Here is a 22,152-nt window from a genome sequence, read left to right as displayed (position 1 = left end):
CGGCGGCGCGCGGCGGTAGGGAGAGGAAGAGGGGTGAGGAGGAAGTACAGGCGGTGGGGAGGGGGTACGGTTGGTTATAGAAGGCGCTATTTCTGTGGCGCACCAGCACAAGTGCGCCACAGAATCAACTACTTCTGTGGCGCACCAGAGCCAGTGCGCCACAGAAACACTTATTTCTGTGGCGCAGCACGCCATGTGCGCCACAGAAATACCTACACTAATAATTGGTGGTGGCAGGATGTGGGCCCCACATAATTTCTGTGGCGCACGGCGCAGTAGTGCGCCACAAAAATAGTTTTGTGGCGCATTCTTTCTCGTGCGCCACAAAAAATCTTTCTGTGGCGCATTTCTGCTGGTGCGCCACAGAACTAAGCTCCGCCTATAAGCATTTCCCTACTAGTGGTCTTTGCAAAGATGGGTAGCTGTCTCATGGGCAGACAAGCAAAGGGGGCAGACCGGGTCATGAGGCCACCCTCTGATGGCCAGCCTGTCAGCAGTGAGGAGCTTAGCGTGAAGGGCAAGCCATGCAAAGGTCTTGCATTTTGGCTCCGCGTGTGCAAGCCAGATCTTGGCGGCGTCAAACTTGGGGAAACTGCCGAGGAACTGAAGGTGGTATGCGGATCCAGCAGAGTAATCCCCCTGCGAACTCGTAGTACATGCAATGGTGTCCGATGTACCAGGGTCCAGCTGGGTGGCCGCCACAACATTCCAGACATCCAGGAATTATGCCAGCTGAACCGGTGTGTTGAGTGTAGCAATGGAGCGGATCCAGTTGTCGTCGAGGAATTCTTTGACGACCGTTCTCCTTTTCCTGGTGGCCACCTTGAAAAGGTCAGGAGCCCACAACCTAAGAGGCCCCCGATTAGATCAGGAGTCGAACCAGAAGGAAGTAATATTCCCCATTCCCAATGGTAATCTTTGTTGCGGCCCTGAAGAGGTCCATGTCAGCATCGTCACAAGGTAGCTTGGAGCCAACCCAGGATCTGTGAGGGTCAATCGACCGGAGCTAGGGCCAACCCAGCCTTAGGGCGCGGCCGGTACGTTCGAGATCAGGCATTCCGAGGCCTCCCAACTCTTTTGGCCTGCACACCGTTTTCCAATTTACCAGCGCATGCCCTCCTAGAGGCATGATCGGCATCGTCCCCCGCCCAGATGAAGTTTCTCGCAATTTTGTTGATCTTGTCTCGGGCCCATTTAGACAGAGGTAAAACAGTCGAGGATTGCTGAAATGGCGTGAATCTCATCCTTTATCAGGTTACATGCTAGTCGAATTGCGCGACGAACACCTCTGTGCTAGGGGTTTCGTTGTCTATGTATGAAATCAGGGACGATGATCACTGTTGATAAAAAAAAACATGTCTCATAAATCGGCTGTATACGTCAACCGTGCTCCTACTGAGATGTGCAGAAGACACGAAGCACAGTATTCCACCTAGTATGTGTATCATTTGCAGAATACCGTCGTAATCAAATCGGGTCGATGGATCCGGGTACAGCGTCATTTAATACCCCTCGTGTTAGGTCATCTTCAACGGCGATGCATTTCGGACGTCTAAGAGCATCTCCAGTCGCGTCTCTCAAACCGTCCCCTAAACAGTGTCGGATTGAGCGTTTGGGGGACGTGTTTTGTTCGTGCCGCGTTTGGGGGACGTCGCTTCCCAGCCGCGTCCCCCAAACGTCACCCCCAAATATTAAAATACTTTTTTTTATTTTTTTTATTTTTATTTCAATAAAGAGAAGAAATATTTCATAAACTAATACATAATTGGAAAAATAGATTACATGAATATATAGTTTGAAACATGGTTTTCCACGAACTAATACATAGTTTGAACCATGGTTGACACAAATATAAAATATTGTAAAAAAACTAAACCTAACTAGATCGTGCATCGAAGGTTTCGCGTGTTTGCTGCCAAGAAAGAACACTCGAGGGCACACCCAGTCACCCAAACTGGAAAATCCAGCTGGTGAGGGTGGCCCTGTTGGTTCTTCCGAGGAAGAACAACCAGAAACCTTCGTGCATTTTTTCGCTGCGAAGAAACAACACTCTTCTGTCGTCGTCCTCGTCGGTGCTGTCGACGTGGTAGTTCCGACGGCAACCCGCCTCGTTGAAGACCTTGACGCATCATGTCCCTGTCAGGCTGTCACCAAAGTAGGAGAACACGAGCACGAAGCCGACTTGGAGGCTGTGGTGGCGCGCGAACTTCTCCCAGCCGATGTGGAGGTACATCTTGGCGAGCGCGTCGTAGATCACGTCCACGATCCACCAGTAGTAGCCGCACGAATCCCCGAGGCGGTCGTCGCCAGCGATGAAGTCGGCGAAGCTGTCCGGCAGCCTCTGGATGCCGCGTGGGTCGCCCTTGAGGACGAGGACGAACTCGATCAGCACGGGGCCCTCCGTGTCCATCTCCGACGATGAAGACGACGACATCGCAGGCGACGGCGTGCGTGCACCTCTGCCACGGCCACGGCAGCGAGCTCGGCCTGCGCCTCTACCAGCCATGGCGTCGGCTCTTGAGATGGTGGCGGATAGGGTTGGGGGAGAGGCGCTAGGGTTTGTGTGTGAGAGGGACGATGAGAGGCGGCCCTTTTTATAGGCCGGAGGGAGGCGGGGAAGCGGTGGCACTCATTAACGCCAGCACGCAGAGCAATGCACAACGAGACGCTTCGCTGCTCCTCTGCGGGAACTGCACCGTCGCTGCGCGCCAATAACTTCCGTCGCGAGGTAGGCGACGGTTAGGTTAAAATTCAATGTGCCGCTGACGGATCGGCCCCGCCACTCCCTGCCTCGCATTTCGGTGTGTCCGGCGTCCCCGGTGCGTCCCCTATGGGGCGGGGACGGCCTCAGGGCGCCGGACACCGTATCGGGGCGCGCCAGAAAAAAAGCGGCTTTGGGGGATGCGACTGGGAACGTTTTTTGTCCGGCGCGCCCCAAATCCCTTTGGGGGACGCGACTGGAGATGCTCTAAAATGTCTGATTGTGTCCGTTTGCGTCGGTCCACAGACGGAATGCGGTCCGGGATGACCGTTTGCGTCGGGTTTCCCCAGCGGTACGGACACATTTTTTAGCGGAGACAGCGTCAAGGTCATTAATGGCGGTTTAACTTCCCATCGAGGCCTGCCGCCGGCGATTACTGGTTCCCGCGACGACGGTCATTCTCGCGCTTGCCCAACACATTGGCGCGTTTCGCCGGCGTTACGGGCGCGCGGGAAATGACCTGCGCGGCAATGTCGTTTCCCGCCCCGCCGTGGCTATATATGGTGGACACCGGCGGGGGTGACGGGCACACCTCAAGCTAAACCCTAGAATCCATCCATGGCCGAGCACAACCTTAGCTGGGATCAGGTTTTTCAGATGTGCCGCCAAGCCCACCCGGAGGAGGATGAGCAGCTAGTCGCCGACGCGTTTCAGGCTGAGCAGCTGGACCTGGTGGCGGCGGAGGCGGAGGTTGCGGAGGCGGCAGAGCGGGTGCAAGGACGTGAGCGCCTCGTGGCGGCCAGGACGGAAATCACCGACGCCAGGGGCGAGCTCGCCGAGGCCAGGGCGGCGCTCGCGGAGGCACGAGCGGCGATGACGGCCCCACCCGCGGACGCCGTCATCCACGACATCGCCGCTGACGACGACGTACCCAGCCGCTTTGAGTGCACCGGCGACCAGGAGGTTCTGACCAGCAGGTTTTGCTCGCGTCCTACGAGACCCTGGCTAGGGACGCCCTGCACCGTCAGAGCTTGGGCAGCGGAGGAGCAAGCCCACAGCTATGCGGTCGCCGTGGCTTGTGGGTACATGTGCTCCGACCTGGATTCGCTCGGGTGGAGGGGCCCTTCTCCCGCGCGGGTCGAGTAGGAGAACCGGGAGCTGGCGGACGCCATCGCCGCCAGGGACGAAGTGGTGGCGGAGGCGGCTAGGGACTGGTCCCACTACCACGCCTAGATGGTGGCGTTGCAGGCGGCGGACACGAAGGCGGCCTCCTCTCTGGGCAGGAGAGTCTTGTGGGACTCCTCTCTGGCCGAGGCCCTCGACAGTTGCAGGCGGTAAGACGAGGTGTCCGATCACCGGCATGTGCGGCGCGCGGAGTGCCTGAAGCGCTCGCGCTTCGACGACAGCACCGGCCCCTCCGGCGGCCAGTAGTACACAACGCGACTGCGAGTAATCCCGACCGTGATAGGCCGCGTGACGACGAGTAGGTACGGCCGTTGTAGTTTTAGGTTAACTCGACTAACCATCTATGTAAAAATGGTCCTTTTGGCCAATCAATAGTAATGAAGGAATATTTTGGTTACCAATTCACTGCCTACCGGGTCCGGATGCAACCAACGCGGTCACTTTTCGCGATCGTGCAGCGTTCACGGAGGCAAACGCATATTTGGGCTAGGTTTGCGTCGCCGCGGAGCTGCGGACGGCCCGAACACTTTGCGTCGTTCTGCTGGAGCAGGGTCCAAACGCATTTTCGGTTTCCACGGCTCGAATACTTTGCGTCGTTCTGCTGAAGCAGTGTCCAAACGCATTTTCGGTCTCCGCAAACGCAAACGGTCACTCAGCATTCATTTGCGTCGCGCCTTTGGAGATGCCCGAGCAACACACACTGAGCGGAAGTCACGCCATGTCCAGCGAGCTGATAAATCGGGCTTCCTCCGTGCTCCGGCCGGCAAGAGACATGGAACCGTTTCGAACCGGCGGAGCGAGGCGGGGCGGCGTCATTTTCCGGGGCTGGGCTGGACCACCGTCCACCGAAGCGGCGCCGTAGCCATCGCGTGGCCGTCGGCATGCGAGTTATACACAAGCACATGGTCGCACGCACACCTGGGCCACCGCCGGGGATACCGATCCGCCGCCGCTACGCGCCAGCGCCTGGCTCACCGTCGTTTTCGGTCTCCGCGTACGCGTCCAGGCCGCCGTCGCCGTCCCGCGCACTCTCGTGGGGCCGGTGACGGATCCCGATCGTCCAACCCGCCTCCGCCGCAGCTCTCGCCCCCGGTACTGGTACCCAAGTGCGGCGACGTCCATCCTAGGATCAGACGCAGAATTGGAAAATTCTCCGGCCATGGATTGTGAACAGCATATATCCCGACAGCATTCGGCAACCTTCCCTGGTGCTGCTGTAGATCCTCGCGTATAACGAACGGTACACGTCGCATTTTCCTTATGATCTGTGCTTATGCTTTTGCAACTCCAGAAGTAAAACATTCCAACGAGTAACACGCCGAGAGAAGACAATGGCATCGATCAGCCAAAAGAGAGAAAACTCGAAGGAAAGCGATAGAACCAGGAGGAGGCTGAGGAGGAGCAAAACACCAACACTGCTACGACTACGAGTAGGCAACAGTGATACGAGGCGACTGATAGCAGTAGCACACGAGGGGCACAGTGAAATTAACAAGAAGTGGTCCTGGAGACTGAAGAGGGCACATCCATCGCCGTGCCTGGGGTCCATCCGATTTGTTGCCGAGTCTGAATTTAGGCTTCCATCCTGCTGATGGATCATCTGTGGGCGCTGGACGAACCTCCCCCGCTTCAATTCAGCTAGTTTTGCTCCCGGACGCTGTGTTGCCATCAGCATTCAAGGCAAAATCTCCAAACTCAATCTCTTGCAACAGACCTAACGGTGGTGGTAGGACACACCCCCTTCCGTCTGCCCGTCCCCTACTGGACCAGGTAACGATGAATGGGCAAGCACCAGATTAGCTCAATCACAATGTTTAATGCACGGGTATAGATTCTAATATACCACCTGGCACAAGCCAGAGAAAGAACCAAGCATTTCGCATCAGGAGACCAAAACCCACTACTGCAGGTTGGGAAACCTTGGCAGATAATGAATATCGAGATGCAGGAGCTGCCTTCAACTCTTATTTCATTTTGTCAAAGGTTCAGAGATCCAGAAGGTAGAGTACCACATGCAGTTCTGTATCATGTTTGTGTTTACAAGATAGAGCAGCGGAATCCTATATCACAAAACAAGTTGCTCTAGAATTCCAGCATTCGGCCCCTCAGGATAGCCTCTGCCTTTCTGACTTCCTTCACTGGTCCAATGATGAAAACCTACATCAACCACGCACGTAAAATTGGGATTAGTATAGCTAAGGAAATCAAGGATATCATAGCAAAAATATCAGGTATATGTTCATTTGATTCAGTGACTAAATTTAGGCTTATTGAAAGGAGAAAGAAAGACGACTCTATGTTTCTGCAGGTGCCAACAGAAATTCGTTTCTCACTAGGTGTTGGCTTGCATATCCAAACAGCTGGAAATAATTTAAGGGTAATGATTGCGACATGTAAATAGTGTGACAACAACAGAATAGAAAATTTTCATACAAATCCAGGCCATAGATCAGACCATCGTACTGTGATCATCTAGACAGAAGTTGGGTATACGTTTCCGTGACAGGTTCAAGATAAGTCACATTTGATTGCAGTAGGCAGTGGGGCATGCATATGCGTGAAGTACTGTTTGTGATATGAAAAGAGCCATATTCCAAAGTTACAAAAAAAAACAAAGAACAAAATTCCGTTTCAGAAATGGGTTAGCAACATGATGCCCAAAGCTTAGCAATGCTTGAAAATGATAAAATCTGCAGCGAATAAAACCTGTTGGTAACTAAACAAACAGGCAACAACTGCAACTGTAGCTACAGCTGTTAAGCCAGGAGGCTGCATCAGTACAGGGGAAGAATTTTCATACTCTACAGGTCATATCACTAAAAACTGCAGGTATTGCTGTCAACCAATTTAACATGGAGGCTGAATAAATTCAGTGGAGCATGATGATACAGTGATAACTATATCAGCTATAGAAAATAATGCTCAACCTACCCTATCTGGAGGCCCCTTTGAACCACCAATATGGATTTCAACACTGCAAATATGAGTGAAATAAACAAGAGAACGTCAATTCTGATTTCACAGCACAGATATCATGGGACATATAAAGAATCAAACTTAAGATGTTTACTTGCAAGATTCTTTCACAGCCATTATTGATGATCCTTTTCTGCCAATAACACGTCCCATTTTCCCAGGAGGCACATTTAAGAGCGAAAGGATATCCACTTCAGGAACATGAACTTCAGCTTCAATGTCATCTGCATACAGAGATATTAATTAGAACAAATGTTCTATACTGCTGAACAATGCTTTACCAATTCTGTAAGAGTTGAATTTTTTTCAAAAAGGAGGTTGAACACCCTGGCCTCTGCATCAAAATGACGCACATAGCCTGATGTAAAGAATATCAATTTTTTATTAAGTGGATCAAAGAATGCAAAGCAAAGACATCTATAATATGTTAGTATAGTAATGCTTATATGAAGACAATGCACCTATAATGTTAAACCATGTAGCAACCCCAATTATTAGGTCTCAGATTTAGATTGATCTGAAGAACTACATGTATCAGTTAAGCCAAACGTGTTTGGCACATCTGTTTATTAAGTTTCGTTTTGAAAACATTAGTAATATTTATTTTCTTTCCTCACTTATAGAATATGTTGCGGACATTGCCATGAGAGCATTTAAGGACTCACGACAGCTGTGAAAAACATATGAATGCAAAAAAACTATAGATAAAGCAGAAAAGGAACACTGTGCGAAGCGGAGGTTGCTCCTGTCACTTCTACGATGGCAACATAAGTTCTAGAGGGTGGATATCTTAGCCCTCAGGAGTGGAGTTTAGTACCAACCTGCGTCTGAAAATAAGGGACTCAACTTTATCTTGATACGGATGTATCTACACACTAAAATGCATCTAGATACATCAAAAGCTGAGTCACTTATTTCCAGACGGAGGTAATATAAATGTCTTGGTAGCAGGGTGGAAAAATATGTGCATTTCTGTGTATAAATCTAGAAACATGATGTGGCAGACACAGAATCTAATGAAACCACGGCTGACAATGCTTGGATTCACCATCTCTCCACCGCTATATTATGTTATATCAATGGCTTGTACACTATATAGTGGTATATATACATATAGAAAATGGATCTGGCCACACAGTAAGCTTCCCGGTTTTGAACAGAAAGGGGGGAAACACATGTGAACACACTGACCTGGGATAGTAGGAAGTGGTGGCCAATCTGCCTGCTCGTTGTCATTTATGCAAAAGCACCTACAGTATAGCTCACTTCGAACTGCCAGACGCCATAAAGATACTTTGCTTAATTTCTCCATCATTTTCTCATGTATATTCAGAAGGAAGCGCACATCATCTGTGGCTGCTCGAATCATCATTTCAGACAAGGGCCTACATTTCCAGAAGTTTGGGTCCTACAAAATCCATTAATTTAGAATGAAATGTTATATTTCAAGAAAATATAATGTCAGTACAATGGGAAATCTGAACGGGAATCCTATAATTTTCATCACGTGGCTAACCTGCCTTAGAAGAGTACGGACTTCTTCCTTTTCAGGATATGGCATTCCTACATAAACAGTATAACAGTATCACAACACACAATCAATCAAATGCAGAACACAAGAGAAAAGGAGCTTGTAGTCCTTCATACAGTTAGTGAACATCTCAATGGTGTTGAGAGTGGAAGGATTAAATGACAGGGTGTCATGATGTTTGACGGAAGCGGCACAACGTTAACAAGAGTGATGGAACCACAACACATTAGTTCCATGGCTACTGAATTCACTACAAACCCAGTGAATCTTGTACCCCATACAATACACTTGACTGAAACCCATTATGTGAAGGGGTTCAGCTTGAGAATTTGAAAGAAAATGCACCTTACCACAAGCCTAAATAGCATGTCAGATGAACGTCTCTGGTAGCCAACTAGTTCTTGCTAAGCAATATAGAAGATATAACCAGGTGTCTAAGCATCAAATATGGTATAATGGACAGCTCAACCAAGATGTCAACACTGTTACTAAATTAAAACGAGCACAAAGGTACAAAAGCAGTATTTTACTAACAATAAACAGTATCTCAAGCATTAGCAATATTAATGGCCAACATTCTTAAACATGTGTATTCAGGGCACCTAATATGGGATCGCAAACACATCCTACCTACATTATGCAAGATTCAAACATGTTTGCAAACTATTTGCGCATTACATAAGTAACCAATTGAAGACAGAGACACATAAAACAAATTGACTAAAAACATGTGTTCTAATTGAAGTGAACAAACAGATTGCAGCTTCATCACACTGGCATTACTTACACAACCTATATAAGATAAGACATGGTACCACCCAGAAATAAAAATTATAGACTACCTTACAAGTTACAACCATATCATGCATAACTTATGCTAAAGCCTAAAACAAGACTTCGGTTGAAAGACATATACGTCAAGGTTAAAGCACTAGCTGCAACCCCAAGTAAGGTATGTTTCTTTTAATTGTTTTGTAGGAAAACAAATGACCCAATATTTCTTAAGGCAATGCTTTACGATATAAAACAGATTTGGCTGAGAAAAGAACAGCAAGGGGATGCATTAAAATATATGCCAAGATTACAGCACTTGGAAGCCAGCACAAGTAAACTACCACCAAGGGGATTAGGATGGCCTACAAGTGCTACGCCCTTTTAGAAGAAAAGGGCATCAACAAATAAACAAGCATTATATGCTATGAGAAAACAAAGCAGAGATAATATGTACAATGGTTCTCTCCCAATCACATAAAACTGAACAATTCAATAGAGTGAAGTGTAGTAAGTACCACAATAACGAGGATCAGCAAGAAGGCTCACGAAAGATATGTAAACATCATATGCTCTCTTTTTCCCTTCCTGCTCTTCTATCAGAGAATAGGCGATCTGCACATGGAAGTATGATTGAATGCTTCATTCACAATAAAATCATCAGGATGTATCTAGACACATTTCAGTGTGTAGATACATCCATATTCAGACAAAGTTGAGCCACTTATTTCTGAACGGAGGTTCTAGTGATTAACACATCCATCTCTGGGAAGGTGGAGGATCATGTACTAGTTTAATGTCCAAAGCTCATGATAATGTTTCAATTCCAAAGAAATTTACTGATAAACAATAAACACTATTTAGTCTATACTACATATAATTACTGATTTGCTTACACAAGTATATAGCAACTAAATACGCAGCTATATTATAGGACATATGTACAGTGATTACCTGTGTATCCATAACATTGTGCAATTTAATGCCGAACTGGAAATACAGTGCCTGCAGCATAATAGGTTGTCAATCTTAACAGTTAGTCAGAGACAATTTTGCAAGCGGCATTTTCAATCCACCAATTATTTAAGAACTTCATAGTTAGGCACCTCACTGTCCCTTTTACAGTCATGAATAACTTTGGTGATATAATCTGACTCAAGTGCTGGTTTGCAAGCTTCAACTAGTTCTTTTCCACCCTCAATAGCATCGACCAAGTAAACAGCATCAGGAAATGCAATCTGAAAAATCCAACAAAAGAAGTCTTGTCTAAGCATCATAATAACAGAGACCACATAACCAATTTGTTGAAATCAATAGTCAGTAGAAATACATGAGTACGCAACCAGTTACAACAAGATTCAGTTCAGCCTACCTGCATGACACAGAGAGCACCATGGCGGCAAAGGTCAACACCCTCACAGTCAAATCCAATCACCAACCTCTTGGCAGCAGAGGGCTCGAGAAACTCAGTTGGAAGTTGACTAGGTTTTGTAACAACATGAAAGGGCAGAGATGGCAGCTCTGCATTATTTCCTGCAAGACAGCTCGTGGGGTTACAAGGAGAAAACAGATAGTTCCAGTTCATAGGTGCATGTGTACAATAAGTTCTGAACTTGTGACCAAGGTGTTAAGCTTAAGTGCTTAACTAGATGCAGCGTAGATTCAGCACCAATGAAAAATTAAGCGGATCACTTGCAAAAGTTCGGTATCTCAGGTAGATGAACGTCGCAGAGCAGGCTCTAGATGAAACAGATCGATGCTGTTCCGGTCAACCAAAGCAGAATCGAAGCGAAAGAAAAACCGCCGTTTAATCATTTCACATGGAACTAGTGCTCGTCTCTTGCAAGCTGCGAAGAGGAGCAGCAACATGTCCCAACATTACCCGTCCTAAAACCCTAGCTAGGATAGAATCATGACGCCAGAACACGAACCAAAATGGCGGGAAAATGAAGAGGTGGACCAAGAAACGACGATTAATAAAGTGGAAGTGCGAGAACCCTAGGTTGACGGCGCGGCGCGGAAGCAGCTGTCCACTGAAGCAAACGAGCAGAGAGAGAGGGAGGGAGAGGGAGGGGGCGGAACCTGCGGGGTCGCCGGCGTCGGCAGGGTTGGGGGGATGGGAGGCCATCCCGCTCCGCTCCCCTCCCGATCGCTCGCCGGGGGAGGGAGAGACAGGGACGCGGACGCACCGGCAACGGAAGAGGGGAGAAGGAAGGGGACGGGGAATCGTCTGGCCAGCCGGAGTCAAGATTCTTGCTTTAGACCCACCCACCCTAGTTACTACTACTAGTAACTGCCCCGCTGCTCCGGCCGACTGTTACTGTACTACGGAGTAGTATATTGTGCTCCTTGGACTGTATTTTTGGGCCCCAAAAATGGGCTCCGCATGATGATCCACATTCCACAATAAGGGCCGTTCTGTAGAGATGGCCTGCCAGGAAAAACTGTCTCCCCTAATTCTTTGATCCGTCAATTCTGGTGGGGCAGCAAGGAGGGCAAAAGGAAGCCATGTTGGGTATCCTGAGAAGAAATGACCGAGCCAAAACACCTCGGCGGACTTGGGTTCAGAGACTTGGAGCTGTTTAATCTATGTCTCCTTGCGCGCCAGTCTTGGAGGCTGTTGCAGGTTCCTACCTCTCTCAGTGCTCGTATTCTAAAGGCGGTTTACTACCCCAATGGTACTATTCTGAATGCACAACTTGGAGCTCATCCGTCCAGATTTGGAGATCAATTCTCGATGGTAGAGATATCCTAGTACAAGGATTAATAAAGCGTATTGGAGATGGCAATTCCACTAATATATGGACGGATAATTGGCTTCCTCGGGAGAATATTCTAAAGCCGGTGGTGTCACTGATGGCAGACCCACCACAGATGGAGCTTATTGATGAGACATCGGCGTCTTGGAAGGAAGATTTGATCATATCTTGTTTTCTCCCTATGGAAGCTAATGCTATCCTTGGTATACCTTTGTGCACTAGACGACAGCCAGATTTCTGGGCTTGGAATTTTGATCCAAAGGGTTTTTTTTTGTCCGATCTGTGTATAGAATGGTGATAAATACTAAGATCAATAGGGAGAATTATTATGAAGGAAATCCGGGGTTCTCAAACTCAGATTCAGTGACGAAGGGATGGTGCTCGCTATGGAAAACTAAGGTGCCGTCAAAGATTAGAGTGTTTCTTTGGAGATTGGCCCAACAATCCTTGCCGACAGCGGATATCTTGGAGCACCGGAATATGTCTACAACGGGAGCATGTGCTCTGTGTGGGGCTGGTGATTCCTTGAGACATTCTCTCACTGAATGTAACATGGCTAATAGCGTCTGGATGTTGTCGGATGAGCTTATGTTGGAGCACATGATTGCATGCCAGGAATCGAATGCAAGGAATTGGTTATTTCATATGATGGAGAGAGTTCCACATGCTGAGTTCACTAGAATGTCTGTCACACCTTTATCCACTAATGGTTTTGTAACCTCCTTTCTCGATGAACTCAAAATGATAGGTGCGGGGAAATCACAGCCATCAACCAAAGATCAAGTGCAACCTCGGGGAGCTCAGCGGAGCTGGATCCCCCCGGACTCAGCCATGCCAAAGATTAATGTGGACGCTACGATGTCGAAGTCTAGTGCGAAGGGTGTTGCTGCTGCTTTCTGTCGTAGCAGCGATGGGTTGTATATGGGTGCATCGGCCGTAGTGTTCAATGGAATCACTGACCCGGCAATTCTTGAAGCAATGGCATGTCGGGAAGCGCTAGCCTTAGCAGATGATCTCATTCTTAGTCGGTTACAGGTTGCCTCTGATTGCAAGCAGGTGATAACTGATGTGAAGGAAGGGAGTTTAGGCAAGTATGGTGATGTTATATCCGAGATTCAAGCCCGGTCTACACAGTTTATTTATTGTAATTTTGCCTATGAAGGAAGAGCTCACAATTATGAAGCTCACAATCTAGCTAGACATGGCCTTACTCTTGAAACTGGCCGCCACTTGTGGCTGGTCACGCCTTATACGCCTTATACTGTCAACATCCCTGTAAACATTTTGATTAATGAATAAAGGCTAGCTGGTTTGTCTAAAAAAAATAGAGCATCACTCAACATAATCCCCCTAAAAAAAGAATCTCTCAACATAATTTCTTGACAGAATTGGATTGTCAAGAGGAAACGAGGAAGAAAGGTGGTCATGTTCAGAAACGGGCTCATGCTCCACCACGGTGGATTGCTCCACATGTTGGTGTGGTCAAAATAAATGTTAACACAACATTGGGGAAGAATATGAATAAGGGCGAACTTGCGGATGTAGCAAGAGACACCTATGGTTGTTTTCTTGGGGCATCGGCGGTGAACTTTCTTGGTGGCAGCGAACTGGAGACTCTGGAGGCATTAGCTTATGGAGAAGTCATATCCCTAGCGACATTGCCTTATAGAGAAGCCATATCTCTGGTGTCTGACATTCTTGAAACTAAGGTTTTGGTAGCTAGCGATTGTTTGTCAGTTGTCAAGAACTTTTAGGAAGGAAGTAAGGGTGTGTATGCTCACATCATTCATGAAATGGAGGCGAGGAGAAATGAGTTTCCGGAATTCTCCTTAGTATTTGAACGTAGATTCTCTAACTAGGAGGCCCATAACCTGGCAAGGTTTGCTCTCCACAATAACATTGGTCGATTAGTTTGGCTAGTAGATCAACATGCGGGTGTGAATATCCCTTTAATTGTTGAACTTTGAATAAAACAGGGGGTCGAGGCTAAAAAAGACATTAGAGCATCTCTAACCCATCCCTTTTCGGCTGTAAGAGGGGTATATTTTTCTCCTCTAACGGTGGGAACCGTCTCTAACCCAACCCCAAACGGCCTTAGAGGAGAAAAAAATTAGGAGTCGGCCTCCACGGTTCGCATATATAGGCGTCGCGGTCCTCGATTTGCATTTTTTTTCTCCTCCACGCCGCCACCACTTCCTCGCCGCCCTGCTGCACCATTCCTTCCGGTTGGCCACCTTTTCCCTCTGCCAACTGCCCGAATAACCGCAACCGTATTTCCCCCGTCTGCACCTCTCGCCGGTGCTAGCCGTTGCCGGAATAGCACCTGCAGCTGCCGCATCGAGGTGGATCCCGCCTTCGGTCAAAATCGAAAGAAGGCTCGTCTCCAGCCGGTGCAAGGTCTATTTCGGTCGGGAAGAGCCGCCGAAGTTGATGGAGGTGGTGTAGATCGACCACGTCCGCCGAGTTGGTGGGCAAGGCCGAGGTCCGTGGCCGGATTCCGATGAATTTCTCCTGGCGGCGGAGACGTTGGTTTGTCGTCGTTCGGTCATCGCGCAGCCAGCGAGAGGGCTTTTTTCGGCCACGGCCTTGCCGTCCGTTCGTCCTGTACCCTTGCGGTCGTCGAGCTCCCTTTTGGCGGCCGCAACTGTCCCGGTCGCGATCTGCACCTCCGTTGCACACAAGGTAGTCGACTCAATTCCCCTATTACTTTTGGTTTGTTTTTCGACTTTGTTTGCAGCCTACCTTGACCGAGATTACCTTCGGGTGCAGATGAAGAGGTTGAGAGAGATGATTTTTGATGATTCTTTGTCCGAGGAGGAAGAAGATGAAGACGAAGATTTGGAAATGGCAATGATCATGATTTTGAACGAAGATTTTCGCGCGTCGAGGAGGGGATCTTAGTTAGGCCATGCATGTATCAACCTAAACAAAGCCGAGGGTCATGACAAGATCATGAGAGGTTATTTCAACCCAGATGCGACCTACATGGACAAGCAATTCTGACGCCGGTTTCGGATGAAAAAAAGACTTGTTCCTCTCCATCACAAGAGTCGTCTAAGAGCATGATGATTGGTTCAAGCTTTGGAGGAGTGCTACGGGAGAGATCAGTGCTAGACCGGTGATTAAGTGTGTGGCGGCCATGAGGGTACTTGCAGGTGGTTGTTTGGCCGACGCCATTGATGTCTATGTTCGCATTGGGGAGGATACAATTTTGGAGGCCATGAGAAGGTTTACAAAATATGTGATTGATATCTTCAGGCAAGAGTATTTGAGGCCACCCAGTGAAAAAGACAGCGAGAGGCTTCTTGCTGAAAACGACAACGAGAGGCTTCTTGCTGAAAACGACGAAAGAGGATGGCCTGGGATGCTTGGTTCAATTGAATGTATACATTGGACCTAGAAGAATTGTCCAGCTAGTTATAAAGGCAAATACAAAGGCCACCGCAAAAATGCAACAATCATCCTTGAGATAGTTTGCCTCGCATGATCTATGTATATGGCATGCATTCTTGGGATTGCCTGGCTCTCTCAATGATCTCAATGTGTTGTCGTGGTCACCACTGTTCTCAAGGCTTGTGAAGGGTGAAGCTCCTCCATGCAACTTTGAGATCGAAGGCCGCCAGTACACGAAGGTTTATTATCTTGCTGACGGGATCTACCCTCCATGGACCGCATTTGTGAAGAAAATCCCCTGGCCTCTTTGCAATATCCCGAAGAAATCACACTTTGCAACTGGAATATCATGGCATGTGAAGGGTTATTATCTTGCCACAGCACTTGGGCAGCAACTCCTCGGTCGATTTCTCCAAACATTGTGCGCAGTCCACCGCAGTGATGTCCCTCGCGTAATGCGCCACCGCGTGCAGCTCGCCCTTATAGAGTTTTACAGGCAGCGCCAGCCGCCAGGGTGGGGAGCTCGTAATCGTCGTAGAAGGCGGAGTGGTGGACGCAGTCGGCTGTAAGACCAGCGCTGGGTTTTTTTCTCTGCCAGGAAGCGGTGACACGAGGAATTTCAGTCATCTTCTCTACCAACCGAGTTATCCTGGTCTTTTATTATGAATCATTCTAGTACAGTATTTATATTTATATCTGTGTTAATTAAAAAGACTAAAAAATAAATTAAATTAAGTATTTCAAGTTCAAAATTGTAAAATGGGGAGGGGGGTAGTCCGTGATAGGTGACCTCGCCATGCGACAAGGTCTTGGTGTCGGCGTAGGAGATGAACTAGCCCGAGTTCCACATGCTGATGCACCGGCTGCCATCGCACTCGTTGTTGATCTTGTTGGCCACCTCGGACAGGCAACCTGCGCACCCATCTACGAAGCAGACGCCACGGGCAAATGCCTCATTGCCAGAGCGGAGAGAGTCGACGCCCATCGGGTCGGCGGAAAAAGTGAGGGTGACGAGGAGCGCAAGGATGTTGGTGTGAAACGCAATGCTGGTAGCAACATTGCCGATGGACGCAGACGAGATCGGCGCCCGCCATGTCGAACATGCGCGAGTCTGAGGTGGTCGGGATCATGGTCGTCAAGGCGAGTAAGAGGAGGAGGAGGTAGGAGAGGTTCCTTCTCTCACGGTACCACACAGGGCTGATCCATAGATTTCAGGGGGCCTAGGGTGAAACGACACCAAGGCCCCCTTATTCACAGTGGCGAAGCTTTCTTAGGTCGGGGGGTGCTGAGCGCAAATTGCCGTGAGAGTTAACAATCTTTGTGGTGTAACTTTTCTTCAGATTCCCGGCAACAACATCAGAAAATCTTGATGGTGCTTCGGTGATGGCGCCAGATAATCTTGTTGGCGGTTGTTGTGGAAGTGGTTGGGAAACCCCAAGAGAAAGGTCTGATGAGCACAGCAACAAGTTTTCCCTCAGTACGAAACCAAGGTTTAATCGACCAGTAGGAGAAAGGCGTGACTTCTGAAGGTGTTGCTAGCTGACTAGTGGCAGGGTGCACTACATGACATAGGCATCCCCAATGGGCCTGCCGAAGAAGATACCTGGGGTTTACTGGAGGCCCACGACCTGAAGTTTTATATAGTTTGGAAAGATAGAATTGTATTAGGAATATCAACTTGTAAATATCGCGGGACGGTTCAGAAACCCTCCCGAACTCTGTAACTTGTACATCACGAAACCCTCGTCTCCGCCTCCTATATAAGGGGGAGTCGAGGGACAAAGAAAGGATCGATTCATTGTTTTACGCAACCCTAGTTTTCATAGCAGTCGAGTACTTTTCCGGCTGAAACCTTCGAGATCTACTTGCCCTCTACTTCCAACTAAACCCTAGTCAACAACCCGTAGGCATTGATAAGTTAATACCTTATCAATTGGCGCCGTCTGTGGGGACTAGAGGCGACAAGGTTCCGATCTCGATGGCACGTTCGACATCATCAACATCTTCGGTAGCAAGCAACGCGATGGATCGAGGTAAACAGATCAAAACTGCTCTAGTCGATTTTGTTCCTCACCCACCCTCCCGTATGGATGCATATGCGTATCTGGAGGAGCCCAAGGACATGGCGTTCGGAAAGTTCCACTTCCGCGTCGGGAAGGAAGGATCTCATCGTCTCGCAAGATCGGATTCGGCGAGATCGGATGCAGTTGGTTCCGGTTCATCGGGATCGATTTCATCGTTCGAGTCTCGCGATGAAGAGATTTCGTCGGCAATCTCCACCAATCTTGCATCAAGCGGTGAACTCATCAAGATCTTCAGCAACATATCCGTCGGGTCGTTTGCGGACTCAAATATAAGCAGTGATTCCGACAGCGTCGACACTTTCAATTTCATCGACAGGTCCACTATTGTTGGAGAGGTCTTCACTGATCTATATGATGGTGTCACCAATCCCGACAAAGATCAAAGTTCAAAGTATCATCAAATATATGCAATAGGGGATACAAGTCGCCCACAAGAGGAGACATCAGAAAAATTCGATGACGCAGGGAATCCATATGTCGACCCCGCGGATCTTACGCGAGGTTTGGGAACCAAATATATTGGACCTGAAACACGGGAGATGGTGCAATTCCCACAAACAGTGTGGGACAGAGTCGCAAGAGCCATTGATGGCACAGAGCCAATGACTGTAACGACGACAGCTCAAGAGTTACAGGCATATCAATATAGACTCGCTCGTACTAGGCGGGAGCATGAAAAATAGAAAATTGAGCTGGATAAGAGGCAAGTCGCGGCTTTCGCGTCAAGCAGGCGAATGGCGGAGTTGAGCCAGCAATCAGGGACTTCCGGAGATAATCACAGAGCAGCTCGAAACAGAGCAAGATCTCAGCTGCAGAATATACCTGAGGCTGAGAGGGAGAACTTGATCCAGAACCTCGACATGTCTTCCATGTCGATCGACACGAGAGGGAACATTATCCCAAAAACCCCGGAAGCAGGATATATGGCGACACATGCCTTCATACTGGCGAACAGGCCACCTGCAGGAGATCCAAGAGAGACATTGTATAACATGGCTTTGGCAGGAGTAGGAGTCATGGGAACTGCGTTTGCAAGTACGAGCACACCTCCCAAAGGTGCCGCAAGACAAAAAAGTCCACGACCTACAGGGGCAGTCCAACAACCCCCAAGAACGTCGGCTAGAGATACAGTGGTGCAAACACGGGTTGACAGGGCGCGACAAGAAAGGAGAGAACATCGGCAGTCACCTGAAGTAGATGACGAAGATCTGTGTGGGCTCCCCTGTTTCACTCGATGAGTCCGCAAAACGCGAGTACCGTCAGATTTCAAGTTGCCTGATAGTTATAAGAAATTAGACGGATTGCAAGATCCCGAGGATTGGCTGGTTGATTACCTGGAGACAGTAAAATTGACTGGTGGAACTAAGGCGACAGCTATGCAAAGTATCCAGGTGCATCTAAGTGGTGCAGCTCGATCATAGATCAAGAAGTTACCACCTGGATCTATCGACAGTTGGGAAACCTTCGAGGACCTGTTTGTAAAGAATTTCTTGTCCACGTGCAAGAAACCCGCGTCAATAGAGGAGTTGAGAGCCTGTCGACAGAAGTATGACGAGTCGATGAGAGCGTACATACAGAGGTGGAATATTATCAAAAACTCGGCAGAAAATGTATCTGACGAGAGAGCGATAGATGCTTTTGTCGCTGGGATCCGAAGGAAGGACTTCATCGAGGACCTCGGAAGGACTAATCCAAAAACAATAGCGGCACTCATGGAGATAGCTAATCGGTGGGCAGATGGAGAGGATGTTGGCAACAACAAGCGACATAGGTCGCCAGAGGAGGATCGTAACAGGAACTTCCAAAATAGACGACGTTTTCCTCGTCAGTATTCATATCACAACGGTCCCGGCCAAATATCGGCCGGCTTCCGTGGAAATAATGAAGGAAATAATCGAGATGATTATCAAAAGAGCGGTGAGCAGCGGAATGGTCCCCGCCAAAATAGGCAAAATAATGGTAAAAGGTTCCAGAGGACGTACATATCTCCCGAAGATATGATGAACGGGCCATGCCAAATGCACTTTTACCTCGACAACAATGGAAAGAGGCAGTTAGGACACTTGCAGAAAGATTGCCGAACTTTTCAGGCGTTGAACAGAATTGCAGGGCATGCCAACGCACAGGCAGCAAACAGATACCCTCAGGGACCAAGGAGCGAGGTTCACCTTCCGCCTCCTCCCGCAATCACGGATGAAAATCGGCACCAGCTCAGAATAGCGGCAGCACCACACCCACCTCCATACATCGATACCCACGCCAACGGCGCGGTCTCAATGATTCAGAAGGCTAGGCCATCCAACCGAGCTCAGAAAGTGATTTCGCGACAAGTTTTCATGGCAGAGAAGATGCCTCCACCAACAATAGAGTATTTAAATTGGTCGGGACAGGACATCGGCTTCACCATAGCGGATCACCCGCAGCAAGTTCCTCGACCAGGGCAGTCAGCCTTAATCTTACCTGCAGTGATTGCATGATTCGACGTATCGAGAGTATTTATAGATGGCGGCAGCAGTCTGAACCTTATGTACGCAGATACATTGAGGAAGATGAATATATCCTTGGCGAATTTAAAACCAACGGATACACGTTTCCATGGTATCACACCAGACAAGCCAAGTTATCCATTGGGGAGGATCCATCTCGACGTTCAGTTCGGAACCCGAGAGAATTACAGGATCGAGAGGCTGGAGTTTGAGGTCGTGAATTTTCCATCACAGTACCATGCTTTATTGGGGCGACCTGCGTATGCCAGGTTCATGGCAGTACCCCACTACACATACTTGTTGTGGAGGCTCCCTGGACCCAAGGGACCAATCACGGTGAAGGGAAGTTTGGCGCTAGCAGATAAGTGTGACAAGGATTTCCATCGATTGTCGGAAACTTTCGGGATGCAAGCAGAGTATATGGCGACAAAGCTGACAACAGATTACGACGTTTTGCCAGACGTCGGGAGGCCTCTCAAGGAACCAACCTTCAATACTACCAAGAACTCGAAGGAAGTGCAGATACACCCGACAGATTCCAAAAAGACGACAGCTATCGCCACCAACATGGACCTCGCATAGGAAAGCGCGCTCGTCGAGTTCCTCCGTGAGCGCTGGGAAATCTTCGCATGGTGTCCAGCTGACATGCCAGGAGTACCCAGGGAACTTGCCGAGCACCCCTTAAACTTGGATCCATTGGCTAGGCCAATCAGACAACCCTTGCGGCGTTTTTCGGAACCAAACCACAAAGCTATGCTGTCAGAAATCAATCGACTCAGAGAAGCTAGGTTCAGCAAAGAGATACACACAGAAGCCACCTGGGTAGCAAACCCAGTGTTGGTCCTGAAGAAAAACACAGAGGTCCTTCGCATGTGCGTCGACTTCACGTGTCTAAATAAACATTGTCCAAAGGATTACTTTCCCCTCCCAAGGATCGATCAAATTATCAACTCCACGGCAGGTTGTGAACGTCTTTCCTTCCTGGACGCATATTCTGGTTACAACCAAATTCGGCTGAAGGAAGAGGATGAAGTCAAAACAGCTTTCATCACCCCTTATGGCGTGTTTTGCTACAGAACAATGCCTTTCGGGTTGAAAAACGCGGGTGCAACATATCAGCGGATGATGCAGAAGTGCTTAGCCACGCAGATTGGAAAAAATGTCCAAGTATACATTGACGATGTCGTCATAACAACAAAGGAAGGATCAACATTGATCGATGATCTTAGAGAAACTTTCGACAACCTCGACAAGTTTTGTCTCAAGCTAAACCCGACAAAGTGCTCTTTCGGCGTTCCGGCAGGAGAACTTCTCGGGTTCCTTGTGTCAGCAAGAGGGATTGAGGCTAACCCGGAGAAAATACAGGCTATCGTAACGATGCGAAAACCAACAAAGTTAAAGGAGATACAACAGCTAACTGGACGAGTCGCAGCTTTGAGCAGATTCGTCGACAGGCTAGGAGAAAAGGCGTTGCCATTTTACGCCTTGATCAAGCAAGGAGAAAAGTTCGAGTGGAATGAAGAAGAGGACAGAGCCTTCGAGGATCTCAAGCGCACAATATCGACACCCCCGATACTGGTGGCACCCAAGGAAAAGGAGCCTATCCTATTATATATTGCGGCCACCCCTCAGGTGGTCAGCACGGCACTTGTGGTTGAGCGAGAGGAAGAAGGGAAACTACATGGAATACAAAGGCCGGTATACTTCATCAGCGAAGTTTTATCGCCTTCAAAACAGAGGTACCCGCATTATCAGAAGCTAGCATACGGAGTATTTACAACAGCAAGAAAGTTACGACACTATTTTTCGGCACATCCGATAATAGTGGTCAACGAGGCACCACTGTCAAATATACTGAATAACCCGGAAGCTACGGGTCGTGTCTCCCTTTGGGGAATAGAGCTTTCCCCTCGGGACATCACATATGAAAAAAGAAAAGCGATAAAGTCGCAGATCTTACCAGACTTCATCGCAGAGTGCACGGAGTTACAAAACACGGGACCTCCTGATTTATCGAGAACCTGGACCATGAACTTCGACGGGTCCAAGAGATTAGAAGCAGTAGGAGCAGGCGTGATATTGGTTTCACCTCAAGGAGACAAGTTAAAGTATGTGCTACGGATGACGTTTCCCAATGCATCTAACAATGAGGCAGAGTATGAAGCGCTGATACATGGGATGAAGATGGTGAAGGCCTGTGGTGCGGCCCGATTAAAAATATACGGCGACTCCCAGCTGGTGGCTCAACAAGTAATGAATCAATGCG

At 48.5% G+C, this 22,152-nt stretch overlaps 1 protein-coding gene across 1 annotated transcript; it reads right to left on the bottom strand.

The window, feature by feature from the left end:
- Positions 1-5,838: 5,838 nt before the first annotated feature.
- On the bottom strand, positions 5,839-11,423 carry LOC127342678 (uncharacterized). Its single transcript, XM_051368668.1, has 10 exons — positions 11,247-11,423; positions 10,537-10,697; positions 10,271-10,402; positions 10,119-10,169; positions 9,683-9,779; positions 8,379-8,425; positions 8,054-8,270; positions 6,957-7,086; positions 6,818-6,860; positions 5,839-6,043 (listed from the first exon to the last, which is right to left on the bottom strand). The coding sequence occupies exons 1-10, from the start codon at positions 11,290-11,292 to the stop codon at positions 5,969-5,971; spliced, it is 999 nt and encodes a 332-aa protein (XP_051224628.1). The 5' UTR covers positions 11,293-11,423; the 3' UTR covers positions 5,839-5,968.
- Between the last annotated feature and the right edge of the window lie 10,729 nt (positions 11,424-22,152).

This window comes from Lolium perenne, chromosome 3 (assembly GCF_019359855.2).
Source record: "Lolium perenne isolate Kyuss_39 chromosome 3, Kyuss_2.0, whole genome shotgun sequence".
Classification (NCBI taxonomy): Eukaryota; Viridiplantae; Streptophyta; class Magnoliopsida; order Poales; family Poaceae; genus Lolium; species Lolium perenne.
This window is presented reverse-complemented; position numbering and strand designations above follow the sequence as displayed.

Excerpts from the sequence above, each read along its gene's own strand:
- LOC127342678 (XM_051368668.1), bottom strand. The coding sequence starts at position 11,292 with ATGGCCTCCCATCCCCCCAACCCTGCCGACGCCGGCGACCCCGCAG. Across the intron at positions 10,698-11,246 it reads CGACGCCGGCGACCCCGCAG|GAAATAATGCAGAGCTGCCA; the intron begins GTTCCGCCCCCT and ends GCTGTCTTGCAG. Across the intron at positions 10,170-10,270 it reads ACTGTAAAAGGGACAGTGAG|GCACTGTATTTCCAGTTCGG; the intron begins GTGCCTAACTAT and ends ATTATGCTGCAG.